Source organism: Pelmatolapia mariae, linkage group LG5, assembly GCF_036321145.2.
Source record: "Pelmatolapia mariae isolate MD_Pm_ZW linkage group LG5, Pm_UMD_F_2, whole genome shotgun sequence".
NCBI lineage: Eukaryota > Metazoa > Chordata > Actinopteri > Cichliformes > Cichlidae > Pelmatolapia > Pelmatolapia mariae.
Genome location: NC_086231.1, coordinates 25,123,570 through 25,136,374, shown reverse-complemented (window position 1 = coordinate 25,136,374; position 12,805 = coordinate 25,123,570). Strand labels below are relative to the sequence as shown.

Here is a 12,805-nt window from a genome sequence, read left to right as displayed (position 1 = left end):
TGTTCAGGCTCTGTTTTGCTAAGGAAGCTGAGATCCTTCAATGTGTGCAGCAAAATCTTGGAGATTTTTTCTCACTCAGTTGTGGTGAGCACAGCGTGCTTTTCTGTAGTCTGCTGGATGAGAAGCATCAGAGCTGGTGACACGAATAGACTGTATAATTGTTTAGGAAAGCTGGCTCTGTTATTGTCTGCAACCCGGAATATTTTTGAAGCTAAAATCACAGAAAAATCCTAACCACCCTCTGCACCACTCACTAGACAGGCAACAGAGCAACATCCTTAACTGAATGATTCAGCTGCCAGAAAGACCACACATTATTATTATTATTATTATTATTATTATTATTATTATTATTATTATTGATCAACTGGCCATGTAACAGACTGGCTACCTTTTCTGGCTGTACCCCGCCTCTTGCCCTGTGAATTTCATCTGTTGCAACAAAAGAATTTCCTAAATATGGGATAACCTATTTCTCATCTCATTTCCACACACCAATTAAAACATATATAAGACATTTACCCCCTGGATTAGCTCATGTTAATAAGGTAGTATATATTAACATGAAACAGGTGATATTACATGAAAAAATCTAAGACCATCATGTGATTCACTCTCTAAACCAGGGCTGACAAATTCATTTTACTTCATGTCAGCCCAGTTTGATCTTAAGTAGGCTTGGACTACCAAAACCTTTGCATAATAACATATGAAAAAACAAACACCCCAGTTAATTTCTCTACAAAACACTTTGAAAACATTTCTTTTTAAAAGTCGCATTTAACCAGCCATCGCTTTACAAAAAAGGTGAAAAGTCTGAAATTTCTTAAGAAAAGTAAGTCTGACACGGTCATTACACCGTCATTGCATGTGCATTACAATTTAAAGATCACAGTGAGGCTATAAACTCACAAAACCTCCACATGTGGTGGGACAACCTCCACATGTGGAGTTTTTGTGGGCAAATAAAAGTTTTTTGTGAGTGTTTTATGTCTTTATGATCCAAACAACCTACCGGGATCTAACATTTATAATTTTCTGTACATTTTCACTGTTGTATAATAATGCTGGCATCACACCAGGAACAACAGAAATCTTTCATGAAAGAAAAAAACACACTGAGTTATTAATGACTTCATCACACTTTGCAAAGTCATCCAGTGGGCCAAATTGGACCCTCTAGTGGGCCGCTTCCAGGCCCCAGGCCATATGTTTGACACCCCTGTTCTTCACCATAACACTGGACAAGTGCCAGTGATTACTCATGTATCCAATACTCTTGAAATATTATATATTTTTGATTAAAAAGTAATCTCATCGTTGGCTGAATAGAAAGTGCCACACTGTGTTGGTATGAACAGTGAGCTCCACCCTGACATAAATAACATAAATGCAACATTAAACATTTGCTTTCTTTCTTATTACACCGCTACACGTTTGTCGTTGTCGTTCACCATCTCTGAATTCCGCTGATCTCGAGTACCTAGTGTGTCTCTGCACCCCGAGGCTGCGCAAAGCACACGTAGCCGAGGACGAACCATTCAAAACCTCTGTTTTCCGTGAAGCGTGTCTGTGGAGAGGATTGTCTCTGTCAAACACAAGGCTTTGGTGCAAAGGCGATATTCTACCCCGAGGCACAGAGTGACAGTGTGGGCTGGAAACGAGAACATAATGATCCCAGTTAAGCCCTACTATTTAGAAAAGGATAGCATCGCATAAAACGGCAGAATTATAAATAGCTTGTCAGTGAGGATATTGTGATAGGCTCGTTATAAACTAAACTTTACGCAAAGATACCAGCAGCCACATTTCATCCCGCACGCTGAGCAGGAGGACGAGTATGGAGGAGGGCATGTTTTTTTTTTCCTTCCACCCCACAAGTTTTCATCTGACCTGCCATGGCTCCCATTTAATAACATGGCTCAAAGAAAGCAGGTAGTGAGTGCACGCAGCTCTGTGTAGGCGCGTGTGGAGCTGTCCTTTCAGCACCGCGAGCTTCAGCACCACGGCGAATGACAGCACCCGGCAGCCCACGCGCGTCAAAAAACTCTCTTTCAGGCAGTTCTTTTCATTTAGATTCAAGAGGGGTTCATAATTTATGGCGAGACGCGACCTTACATCGCATTTTCTCAACAGTCCACTGGGTTTGCGTGTGAAGAAATGAGCGCGCGCTCGCTAGCGAGAGTTTCTGTGCGCGCCTAACGTATATGTGTGTAGGCCTGTTGTGCGCGTGCGAGTGTGTGTGTGCGCGTGTGTGTGTGAGGGAGAGAAGATGATGATGAGCATGATGATGATGCTGTGGGAGGCTGTCAAGGTGTCCTCGAATACAGACGTCGTTCAGTGACGTGAGAGGGGTAAGAGGGAGAGAGAGAGAGAGAAAGAGTGCGCGTGAACGTCGGAGAGGGGGCGTGGTCAAGGGGAACAAGCGGAGGGATGGTGAATTCCGCGAGTCACCATCACGGATCCCCGTTGTCAGTCCTCTCTGTTTGGACCAATAGCCGCGCTGAACGCGGCAGGCTCACCCTCCCCACCCCTTCTTCTCAGCCCCGCCCCCCTCCTTGAGCTGTCCTCCTTGTGCACGCGCGTGGTCCTCCCCCCCCACCCCCCTCACCGGCACCATCACCACCCCCCCTCCCACTACCACTAGGTCGAGTCGAGGAGGAGGAGGAGGAGGAAGAGGAGGAGGAGGAGGGATGAGGCGCGCGGCGGAGGGGAAATGGCTGCCGAAAACAAGCCGGAAGGTAAGAGAGAAATAACGGTTTTTATTTAAGGTGCCGGAGTCCCGCTCTTCGGGTTTCATGCGAGGCTATGAAGGGACGGAGGAATAGAGGAGGGCAGAGATAGCGGCGGGGCTTTCCCTCTCCTTTAGCCCGTCCCGAAAACACCGAGGCTGGTGCTGAACCAGCGACTGTGTGGAGCACGGTTAACCGAAAGCAAATAAATAACAGGAGGAGAGTTGTCCTGTCGGTGGGCTCTGGCTGATTCGGGTTACGGTAGTTTTTCACCGTCCGATGCTTGCCAGCGTTTCCCCCTCGAGTAGCTGGCTTATGAATGCTTTTTAAGCATTTAGCATTAAGGGGATGGAGGATGAGAGGAAAAGAGAAGAGTGGTTCACGCTGAAGGAATTCAGATGCTGCTCTGTGTGTGTGTGTGTGTGTGTGTGTGTGTGTGTGTGTGTGTGTGTGTGTGTCCGTGTCTCTCTTTAAGCATAAAGTAGACCACTGAATTGCTAATTTCTTTCCTGACAGGCACGCAACCTCCCCGACCAGCTGTGTATTTATTTAATCACAATCGGTGTGTGTGTGTGTGTGTGCGTGTGTGTGTTTTGTTCCTTCAGTCTTAATGTGTCCTTATGGTTGCTAAGGCGCTGAAGGTGAGAATTTGGCTGCATATAGGTTTGGGAGGGGTTGGTGTGTATGTGTGTCAGTTTTAGGTCATAATGATTCCAGTCCCGCCCCCCCAGCCCCCCAATTTCTGGTCGTTGTTTGTTTGTGTTTTTACTCCCTTAACTAAACTCTTGAGGTCGTTATCATCTCTCACACACAGTCACCATTTCATTCAGACTACTATTTATTCATTCATGAATTATTTAAGGGTTGCAATGTTATCTCTGTGTCAACTTGTGAGTTCTTTACTCGTGGTGTTTGACATTTCTTTATAAATACCCCCTGGTTGTTACTCTGTTCACAGCGCCTCTTGCGTTTTGTGTCTTTAAAGCACTGCTGATGCCACGAAGGGTTAAATTTACAAAAGAGGGCAGCAAACTTAGCAGCAGACTGTGTTGTAAATGATCAATGGCTCTCTAAATGGGGTCTGCCCCCCTCAGGTGTCCCAAATTAATTTACAGTAGATCATAAAATTGTGTTGTTTCATTAAAAAGTGGATATATACACAGATGGGGGACCATTTATGCCAATAAAACAAGCATATTGTGTACATTACTCCCTCCCTTTGTGTTGGCCCAATATAAACCCTGATATGGCTGTGACACATCCTGTCAATCTGTCATGAAATCAGTCATTTCTCTCAGTGTCTAACAGACAGTTCTTGCTGTTGCATACCTTTCATTATCAGCGCGCTCTGAAAAGTGATGCTACACCTAAACCATCTAAATTGTTTTTAGTTTTTGTGAGGCAGTCCTGAGAATATCTTCTCCCTTGCCTCAAAAAGTTTGAGAACCCTTGTTATAGACACCACAGTTCCTTAGCAATTAAAAATAATTAATTAATTAATGGAAAACTCTTTTGGGGAGGCGGGGGGGGGGGGGGTGTCAAATAATCAAAGGTGTAGTAAAATTGTCGGCGAGAGCTTTCAGCACTCTCTCCACTAGAGAGCAACACTGAGCGAGATTTCTCAAAGGGGCAATTTTTGGCAACACTTGAACTACCGTCATGCATTTCTGCAGTACATCCTGTGTACAGCATTTAAAGTCAGGCATGCATATACATACATGCATGCGTGCAAGCAAGCATGCAGAGTGTTGCCAAAGGCAAAAGGAAGGCCGTGGGTTGAGAGTCCCGTTGCGTGAAAAGACTAGAACTGTTGATGAGACAAAAGGCCCATGGGCAGATCAGCAGGCAGTGTACCACATAAATATTAAACCTTCCCCCCTGCCCACACTGTACCATACCTACTCACGCAAACAGATTCACAGTGTGTTGGAGTTTTATCCATTGCCCCTTCAGTGTTGCGTGTAGTCTGGGTATAATGATTTAAAAGCCTGAGCCTTGCTGAATGAAAGCCAAATGAATTGTGGCGACGAAGGCAGGAGACAGCCTTCCACTCTTCCCCCTGCCTGGCAGATGTGGATGGCACCAGTGGGCATCAGAACAACATCCACCATATAGCCTGGAAGACCATCTCCCTCTGTGCTGGTTGGTCTACTTTGTATCATAGCAACAGTGGTCAGGGAAACAGAGAAATGATGAGAGTGAAGAGAAACTAAAGCTGGGAACAAGTTAGTCACACACACAGAGGCAGTGTATCTTCTGTGGCCAATCGATCAGGGGACACGATGGATGCAAGTTAGTGGATCAGAAAATGGATCAGCCCACATGCATATCACTTGGAGTTTTGTTTCTGGGCTTTAGAGGAGAAAGATTGAGGTGAGGTGTACAACTGCCAAGGAAACCAAAGCCTGAAGTGTCTCCTAAATATGTCCCTGTTTTTTTTCTTCTTCTTTTTCTTTTTCTCTTTTTGTAGGACTGAAGAAGATAAGAAATCCAGAGCGAATGGTCAGGATTGCTGTTGGCTACACTGGACACACCCCTCCCAAGAGTGACGACACTGACGCCAACAGTAAGAGTCACACAAACACTCTTGGCGCAGTTTGTGTGTGCATGTCTGTCTGTGAGGGTGTTTAAGTGCCACCCGCACATTTGTCTGTAGCACAGGGTGACTCTGGGAGCAAGCATAAAAGCCTTCTGGCAGAATGATGCGATGCGGGAACTGAGGTCTCCTCCTCATCTGCTCTGTAACTGATCACACTTACGCATACATACAAACACACACACACACACACACACACACACACACACACACACACACACACACACACACACACTATCTCTATTTCTCTCTGCTGAGACGTCATTCCAATTCAGCCCTGTTACACATCATGTTTATTCATGCATGCCAGTACAGTATTAGTGGGCACACGCACACACTCCTGCACATAGCCATACAGAAGGCAGGGCTTACTTTGGCTGTCAGTAGTTTATTGTCACACCTAATCTGTACACATGGCATTATGTATCTATAATCCTCAATGGGCCTTGTTAAACTAGAAGTGAGATGGAGTGTGTAATCTGGGGTCGGTGCATGGCCGCGGATGTGTGTGAGTGTGTAGCAAGCATGTGTGCGATTGCTTTTGTCTGTTAGACAGACTATAAAGGCAATGATTGCTTTGATTGGCTATTGATTCCAGAGGACATGGAGCAAATGCATGTGTGTGCCTCTGTGTGCATGTGTGTTAGAGGGACAAATTGGAGGAAAATAAACAGATGCGAGGAGGAGCAGACGGACATTTAGTGAAGTGATGGTTAGCAGTGGAGGGGGTTAGGAGTGTGGTGGTTGTGGTGATGGTGTGGGGGGATATATTTAAACATCACCCACCCCAACAACAACCCTGTCCACCCCTTACTTCAACCCACCCCTTACTTTTTCATTTCTGCACCAGACCATGCTGAGCAGGGAATGAAAGCGGGACTGAATAGAATAGAATAGAATAGAATAGAGGGTTCTGTTTCTGATGACTGTTTAATAAAAACCAAGGCTTCCCGAGCCTATCCCTGTCTCCTATCTGTTCTCACGTCCCAGCTGGAGGATTACTGGAGGAAAAGTTTATCAGCAGAATGATAAAATTAGCATGCACGCCCATCTCTCTATCCCTCCCCCCCTCCGCCCCCTGCTCTCCCTCTTTTTCTCTCACTCATCCCATGCCACCCCCCCACCCCCACCCCCCAAACCATCTTCTCCGTGCCCTGGCTCTCCCTGCTGCCCTCCTCTCACCCTCCTCCCTGCCATCCCTCTATCTAGCTGCTGTGCAATGAGCCTTTCTTTCTGTCACATTAATTTCATCCCGAAAAGGGGGAAAATGTGAAAATTTCCCCTGACGCCTCCTAATATCAGTAGGGGGAGAGTTAAGAGTTGCATTTGGAGCGTTTTTCTCTCTCTTTACTGAGGAGAGTTTTATAATTAACTGACAGCCATCTCACAAGGGCATTGGCTTGTTTCTGTGTTAAATATGGAGATGACAGTTTTATGAGGTAAAATATTCATCAGTCGGAGGCCGCTCTTCTGTGTGATTCCAGTCTAAATGGTGGCATTTGATAGCGTACCCAGAGCAATGTTTCACTTTGGTCGAACATTTTCGCTCTTTAGCTCACATACCTCTATATGACTTAATGAGCCATCAGTTTCAAATTAGCATTCAGGCATTGTCACTCTTTTGGACTCGTTTTTACTAGATTAGCAAGTGAGTGAGTGATCTGTGTACGCCCAGAATTTGTGGCATGCTGCTGAGGGACTCACACGAAGCAATGCAGGTATTGAAAGTGTTTTATGATTTTAAATACAAATGTAAATGCGAACAGCGTCGGATTTTCATATTTAGATGTGCATTTCTTGGGTCCCAGGATGCTTCATTTTCCTGGGTAGCCAGAAAACAAAAGACAAGTTTTTGCCCCATGTCACACAATAGTACGGCTCCACCGAGAGTCATTTGGAGCAGATGGAAAGGACGATTGCAACAGCACTGAGGCTGAATCTTTTCAAAACAGGGACGCATTCTCTGGTTCAGGATTGTTAGAAATACAAGATACAACTCTTTGGGGTGTAAAAGCTCATCAGCATTCAACAAATCTGCAAAGTTGGTCCTCCGTTCCTCGTCAGCAGGGATAGTAAATGTGAGGACAGGTTAAGATGATGGTTGTGTCCATGAAGGTGTGCTTTGAAAGGGGTTTGGGTGCCAAGGTCACTGGTTTAAAAAAAAGGAAGAAGAAGTCACTCTGGGACAAATACTGTGATGTGTGTTCTTTGATCAGCAGGCACTGCTGTATGTGTCTGTTTGTATGTATGAGCATGCATATGTGTATGCGTGCGTGCGTGTTTGTGTGTGTATGTGTGCCTGCGCATGTGCAACGGGCTTGTTTGATGTGGTGGTTCTGGTACATTTCAAAGGCGAGGCTCTGATGAGAATTCTTCAGAACAGCAGAGGAAGGGAGGGGGTTATAGCCAGGAGGGGTGGGGTCTAAACGCTGATTGGCATTCATAGCAGAGAGGCTGGAGTGCTGCTAAAAAAGAAATTAGGCTTTAACTAAGCTGCACCATTCAGCTGTTTAACTAAGCTGCTGCACAGTTCAGCTGTTTGAAATTCTGTCTTCTCAGGCCTTCTATTAATAAATGCATAATTGATTAGGGGGAGCATACGTGCCTGAACACACTTCCTACTGACACAAACACACACACACATGCTCAGATAGCTACTTACACGAGCACACACACACTCACATACACACACACACATATAGCCCCTTCCCCTGTCCTGCTACAGCAATTCTTCTTCTTCTTTGCATCTTTGTGTTAGCTTGTTCCAGTCTCCCAAATTTCTTTTTTTTTTTTCTTCATTAACACCATCGTTCTGGCTCCTTGTCATCCTGCCTCTCTCTGTCTCCCATGCTGACCCTCCCACCTTACCTATCTGTCTTTTTCTCTTGCTCTGTCATCTTCCCTCAGGTAGAGTATAATTCCTATCTTCCCAGGGGAGTCATGAATGGACGCCCTCTACTCAAATGCTTATCAATAACCTTTGAGTGCTTGCTCGCTTTGACTTCTGAGAAGCACACCCGTTGGGAACACACTCACAAACACATAACAGGGGGTCTGTCTTTGTGTGGACACACTGGTGAGGTGGTATTTTCCTGAGGCTGAGGCTTGGTGGATTTTATTTTATTTATTTATTTATTTATTTTTTACCTTTCCTGCACCTATTTGATATTTTGGTGATTCTCCGCGCACAGCAGTAGGAGGAGAAGCACAGTAGGGGTAGTTTCACTGGTAATTCAACACCAACAATCAGCTTTGCTGTCAAGTATGACTATATTTCTGCCGTGATGATCTCATATAGCGCCCTCCACAACATAAATTATACTGTATACCTCATAAGGTATAACTGTCTGTGGCTCTCAGCCCCTTGGTTCCTCTGCTAATTACTTAAATGTTTGAAAACGGGCCACAATTATATTGTTATGTAAAAAAAAAAAAAAAAAAGCAGAACAATTTTCTAAAAAAAAAAGCTTGGCCCTGTAGTTTTTAGAAAACATTAGTCAGGAGAAAACAGTGAACATTTGGGGGCTATTTTTGCTCAGAAAAACAATGTATGTGGGACTGACTCAAAATAAACTACAGTGTCTATTTTGAATTTGGTAAAGATTCATCAGCCTAACACAAATATAGCCTGATATTCACCTCGTTGACTGCCATCCGCCAATCAGCAAAGAAGGTAGCATTCATAATTCCTTTAAAAAAGGCACTTGGGTTTAGAAGCTTTTATTTCTGAATTTTCACTCATGTAAGGGTAGTGTGAAGAAGGTCTTCACAAAATGGATGATGAACAAATAAACACACAACAAAAGTAACCTGCAATGGGGTTTTTTGTCGACAGTTTTTACACATTTGCTCTAAGAGGTTGTAACCAGAGGCGAAGAAAAATTGCTAGCATTTTAATAAAATCCAATTTTAGCACCTTATAACTAGTATATGCCAGTTCATAAAATCACAGAGTATAGTAAACTTGACTTCAAAACTTACTGTTTCAGTTTATTGATACTGTCACACTTGGGCATATTAGTAATGAATATATTCAATATTGACAAGGTAGAATTTATTGTGAAATTAAAATAATACAGTGGTTTTATTGTAATGACTAGCTGTTGGTTAGTGAACCCTTCAGGGACCTATATGCCAAGTGTGACTGCTCATGTCCTGACTGTGTAGGAGTTTGCAGACAGACAGGCAGAGATTATGTGCACTATAGTAAAATAAGGTCTAAATTTCAATAGTGGGCATTTTGTTTATCGAGTGTTTAGTAACAACAAGGAAATACCGAGATTTCTATTGAACAGATTAACATAGACACACTACCCTGTGTGTATGTACATGGTCTGATCCTGCTTACTCGCACGTCACCCTGCCTCCTGTACAAGAATATTAGTTAAATCACAGGGAGAGCTATTCTGGGTTTCTCCACCTCATTACCAAACTGTGTGTGTAACACTGTGGGAAAAGCATTGCTTTTAATGGGGATAAGTAATGCCCCTGTGATTAGCCGTGATTGTTATCAACCCCAAATGCACTGATAATGTATGATAATGGATTCTTCTTTATCTAAATCTGTTTGTGGGTGGGCCCCAGGTGCATCTTCACTTGCGGTCCAAAAGTAACCCGGCCGCCACTCCCTCTGCACGCTTAGCTATTGTTAACTTGATTACCTCGATTGGATAAATTCTGTACTCCTTTTCATGTTCAGCACTTTGAATCACACATAGATAATAAGCTATATTAAGGCCCAGTGACATAAAGATGATGTGGAAATATTAAACCCAACTTCATCGGTTTCTCTTGGTTTATTGATTAGGAATACCATAATTTCAAGGTCATTCAGACTTCCTTGCAGACATCTCTTTCCACTGCTATGCCAAAAATATTCCTGATAAATCTCAAATATCCCACTCAAGTACAAGATGGACAGAACACATCTCTCATATCAAACCTTTAAAATTGTACTTATAATTTTAACTCATAATTTTTCTTTGCCATATCCAAGAATTCTGCTATTCTGCTCAAGGTGTCTTTGTGTCTAATGTGCAATTAGTCCTCTCTTTCTATTCGTCTGTCATTTATCCTGTTTAATCTTCTTCTTTTTTTCTTCCCTACCTCAGATGAGCCCGGCCAGTTGAAGATTTACCTTCCTAAGAAGCTGCTAGAGTGTCTACCCAAATGTTCCTCTCTGCCCAAGGAGCGCCATCGCTGGAACACCAACGAGGTGAGAATGAGATACACTCAAGAGGGAAATATCTGTGACAGAAAGATGAACAGTGTTTTTGTTTTTTTCCTGGCTGGTGACTCATCTCTAACTAATGTCACATTGAGAGATGAAGAGGAGGTAAACAAACACAATGGCAGCTTTTCATTATGGGATCCTAAAACTGTGACACTGGGAAGTAACAAAAAAAAACAAAACCCAAAAAACAACCATCAGCAACCTGAACTCACAGTGAAAATCTTACAGAGTATAGATTCCATTTGGCATGTTGCTGTCTGTTTTTCTTTGTAACCCAAAACCATTCTGGGGTAGGGCATAGGAAACAGAGGATTTGAGGTCTGAAACAATAAGGCTTATAGGCTGAAAAACAAGGCATGAGAGTACAGATATGATTGTTTCTAGTGCTGCGTTTTACTAGGTTCAAAGAAGGTCTGGTCAGTAAGATAAATTTTTTTGCTATGGAACCAGAGAAAGTTGATAAAACTGTTGTATGTTTTTGGCTCCAAAGCAAACACATAGCTACCATTCATTCATAAAGAGTGGAGATCGCTTTGCTCTAGGCCAAAATTAGCATCATCTTTGCTGCGTGAACAATAGATAACTTAGCCAAGAGTGTAAAATTGGGTCAAATTAGGTTCGGGACAAGGATAACCCTGAGATTAACGTTTTGGGCGTGCGAAAAGCTTTTCAGAGTTGCATGTTGTTTCCAGACTTAAGCTGTTAGCTTAGAAAAGTGTCTGATGGGTGGAAATGGTTGCAGGCATTTATCGTCAATACCTCCTTGTTTATGCATCGCACAGCCCCTCCACTGGTGGTTTCCTCCATCCATTGTGATGTGGTTGGCCTCTGCTGAGACATTTTCTCCATGTGCAGACTGTGCACTCCATTATGGATGTGTGTTTGTGTTATTGATTACCAAGTCCAGCATTATTATGCAATGCAAAGCTGATTTGGCCTGTGGTTTTTCTCTCAGGAAAGTCATTACATTTTTCATGCAATCCATCTCAATGAAGGTCATACTGGGAGTTAAGCACGGTGCCTACTGAACAGTGTGTTTGTATGAATAAGCAGTGTGCATGTGCGGTGTGTGTGTGTGTTTGTGGTGTGTTTCAGAGCAACGTGACTGCTACCGGTTAGGGACTTCCACACATCAGCCAGCCACAAGCAATTGTGGACAATGCTCTGAATTAGACGAGCACACCTTGTTTCTGCCCCTTTTCCTGGCCTTACTCCCTTCTTGTCTCCCTAAGTCTCCCTTCCAACTCTTCTCTCTCCATCTCTTTCTGTCTCTACACCCCCAGTACCACTGCCCCCCCTCCACACACACACCACTCCCCATGCCTCTCTCTCCCTCTCTGATGAGGAGGTACAGGCTCAGTTCAGGGGGAGGTTGGTTGTCCCTCAGCGGATTTCTTCAAAGCTCCTCTTCCACCCAGGCATAAAGTTTTCCGCATACTTAAACAGTCCATTGTGTCTGCTGCTCCTCTTGCTTAGTGCTTTCTTAGTGGGAGACATGTGTATGCTCACTGTGCGTTTAGTGCATGTATGTATTTCAGCCTGTGCATCCGGCGTAAGGAACCCTAGATTATTGCCATTGATTATTTTGAAGCTGCTGCGACAAAAGAATTGATTTTTTTCCCTGTCTGTTGACTTTTTATAATCTGTCTGAATTGCAGACATTCAAAGAAATCTACCAGTTTTTGTCATCAGCGTATAGGATATTAAATTAGCATTGTCCTGAAATTTTATCTGCGTGTACTGTTGAATGTCCACAATAGATTATAATGCAAAACATTTTTAGATGCGGGGTTTCTGGACAAATCAGCTGTCAAGCCAGCTGTTAAATTTGGAGATTTTATTTACTTGGGCACATCTCTTCAATATTTGTATGCATGTGTGTGTGTAATTATTTAGTGTGTAGATCCATTTGTGTGTGTTTCTATATAATTCTTTGTTTCCATACGTCTGTACATAAGCAAATCAAGAATTGGCTTTGGGTGTCCTCATCGTCAATGGCTTTTGGGTTTTTACATGCTGTTTATAAAAGCCATGCAGAATCAGGATTATCCGTAGTTTGTGTGTGTGTGTGTGTGTGTGTGTGTGTCTGTGTGTGTGTGTGTGAGGCTACAAAGACGAGCGTGATAGATAAAGAGATTAAGACTTCGTTTGAGCGAGAATGCCTCTTATTAAGTCAGATTCAATCTTTACATGTCTTCATCTGATACGTCCTTAGTCTCACCTTTTTCTTGGCATGTGCATGTC

At 43.5% G+C, this 12,805-nt stretch overlaps 1 protein-coding gene across 6 annotated transcripts in view; it reads left to right on the top strand.

Annotated features, from left to right (window-relative positions):
* Nucleotides 1–2,626: 2,626 nt before the first annotated feature.
* The window catches only part of LOC134627939 (calmodulin-binding transcription activator 1-like), a 57,155-nt gene continuing 46,976 nt past the window's right edge, over nucleotides 2,627–12,805 (top strand). For all 6 annotated transcript variants that reach the window (XM_063474435.1, XM_063474434.1, XM_063474438.1 and 3 more), the window contains exons 1-3: nucleotides 2,627–2,741; nucleotides 5,203–5,298; nucleotides 10,440–10,543. In XM_063474435.1, the coding sequence (XP_063330505.1) occupies nucleotides 2,717–2,741; nucleotides 5,203–5,298; nucleotides 10,440–10,543 (225 nt within the window). In that variant the 5' untranslated portion in view covers nucleotides 2,627–2,716. The remainder of the gene's footprint in view (nucleotides 2,742–5,202; nucleotides 5,299–10,439; nucleotides 10,544–12,805) is intronic.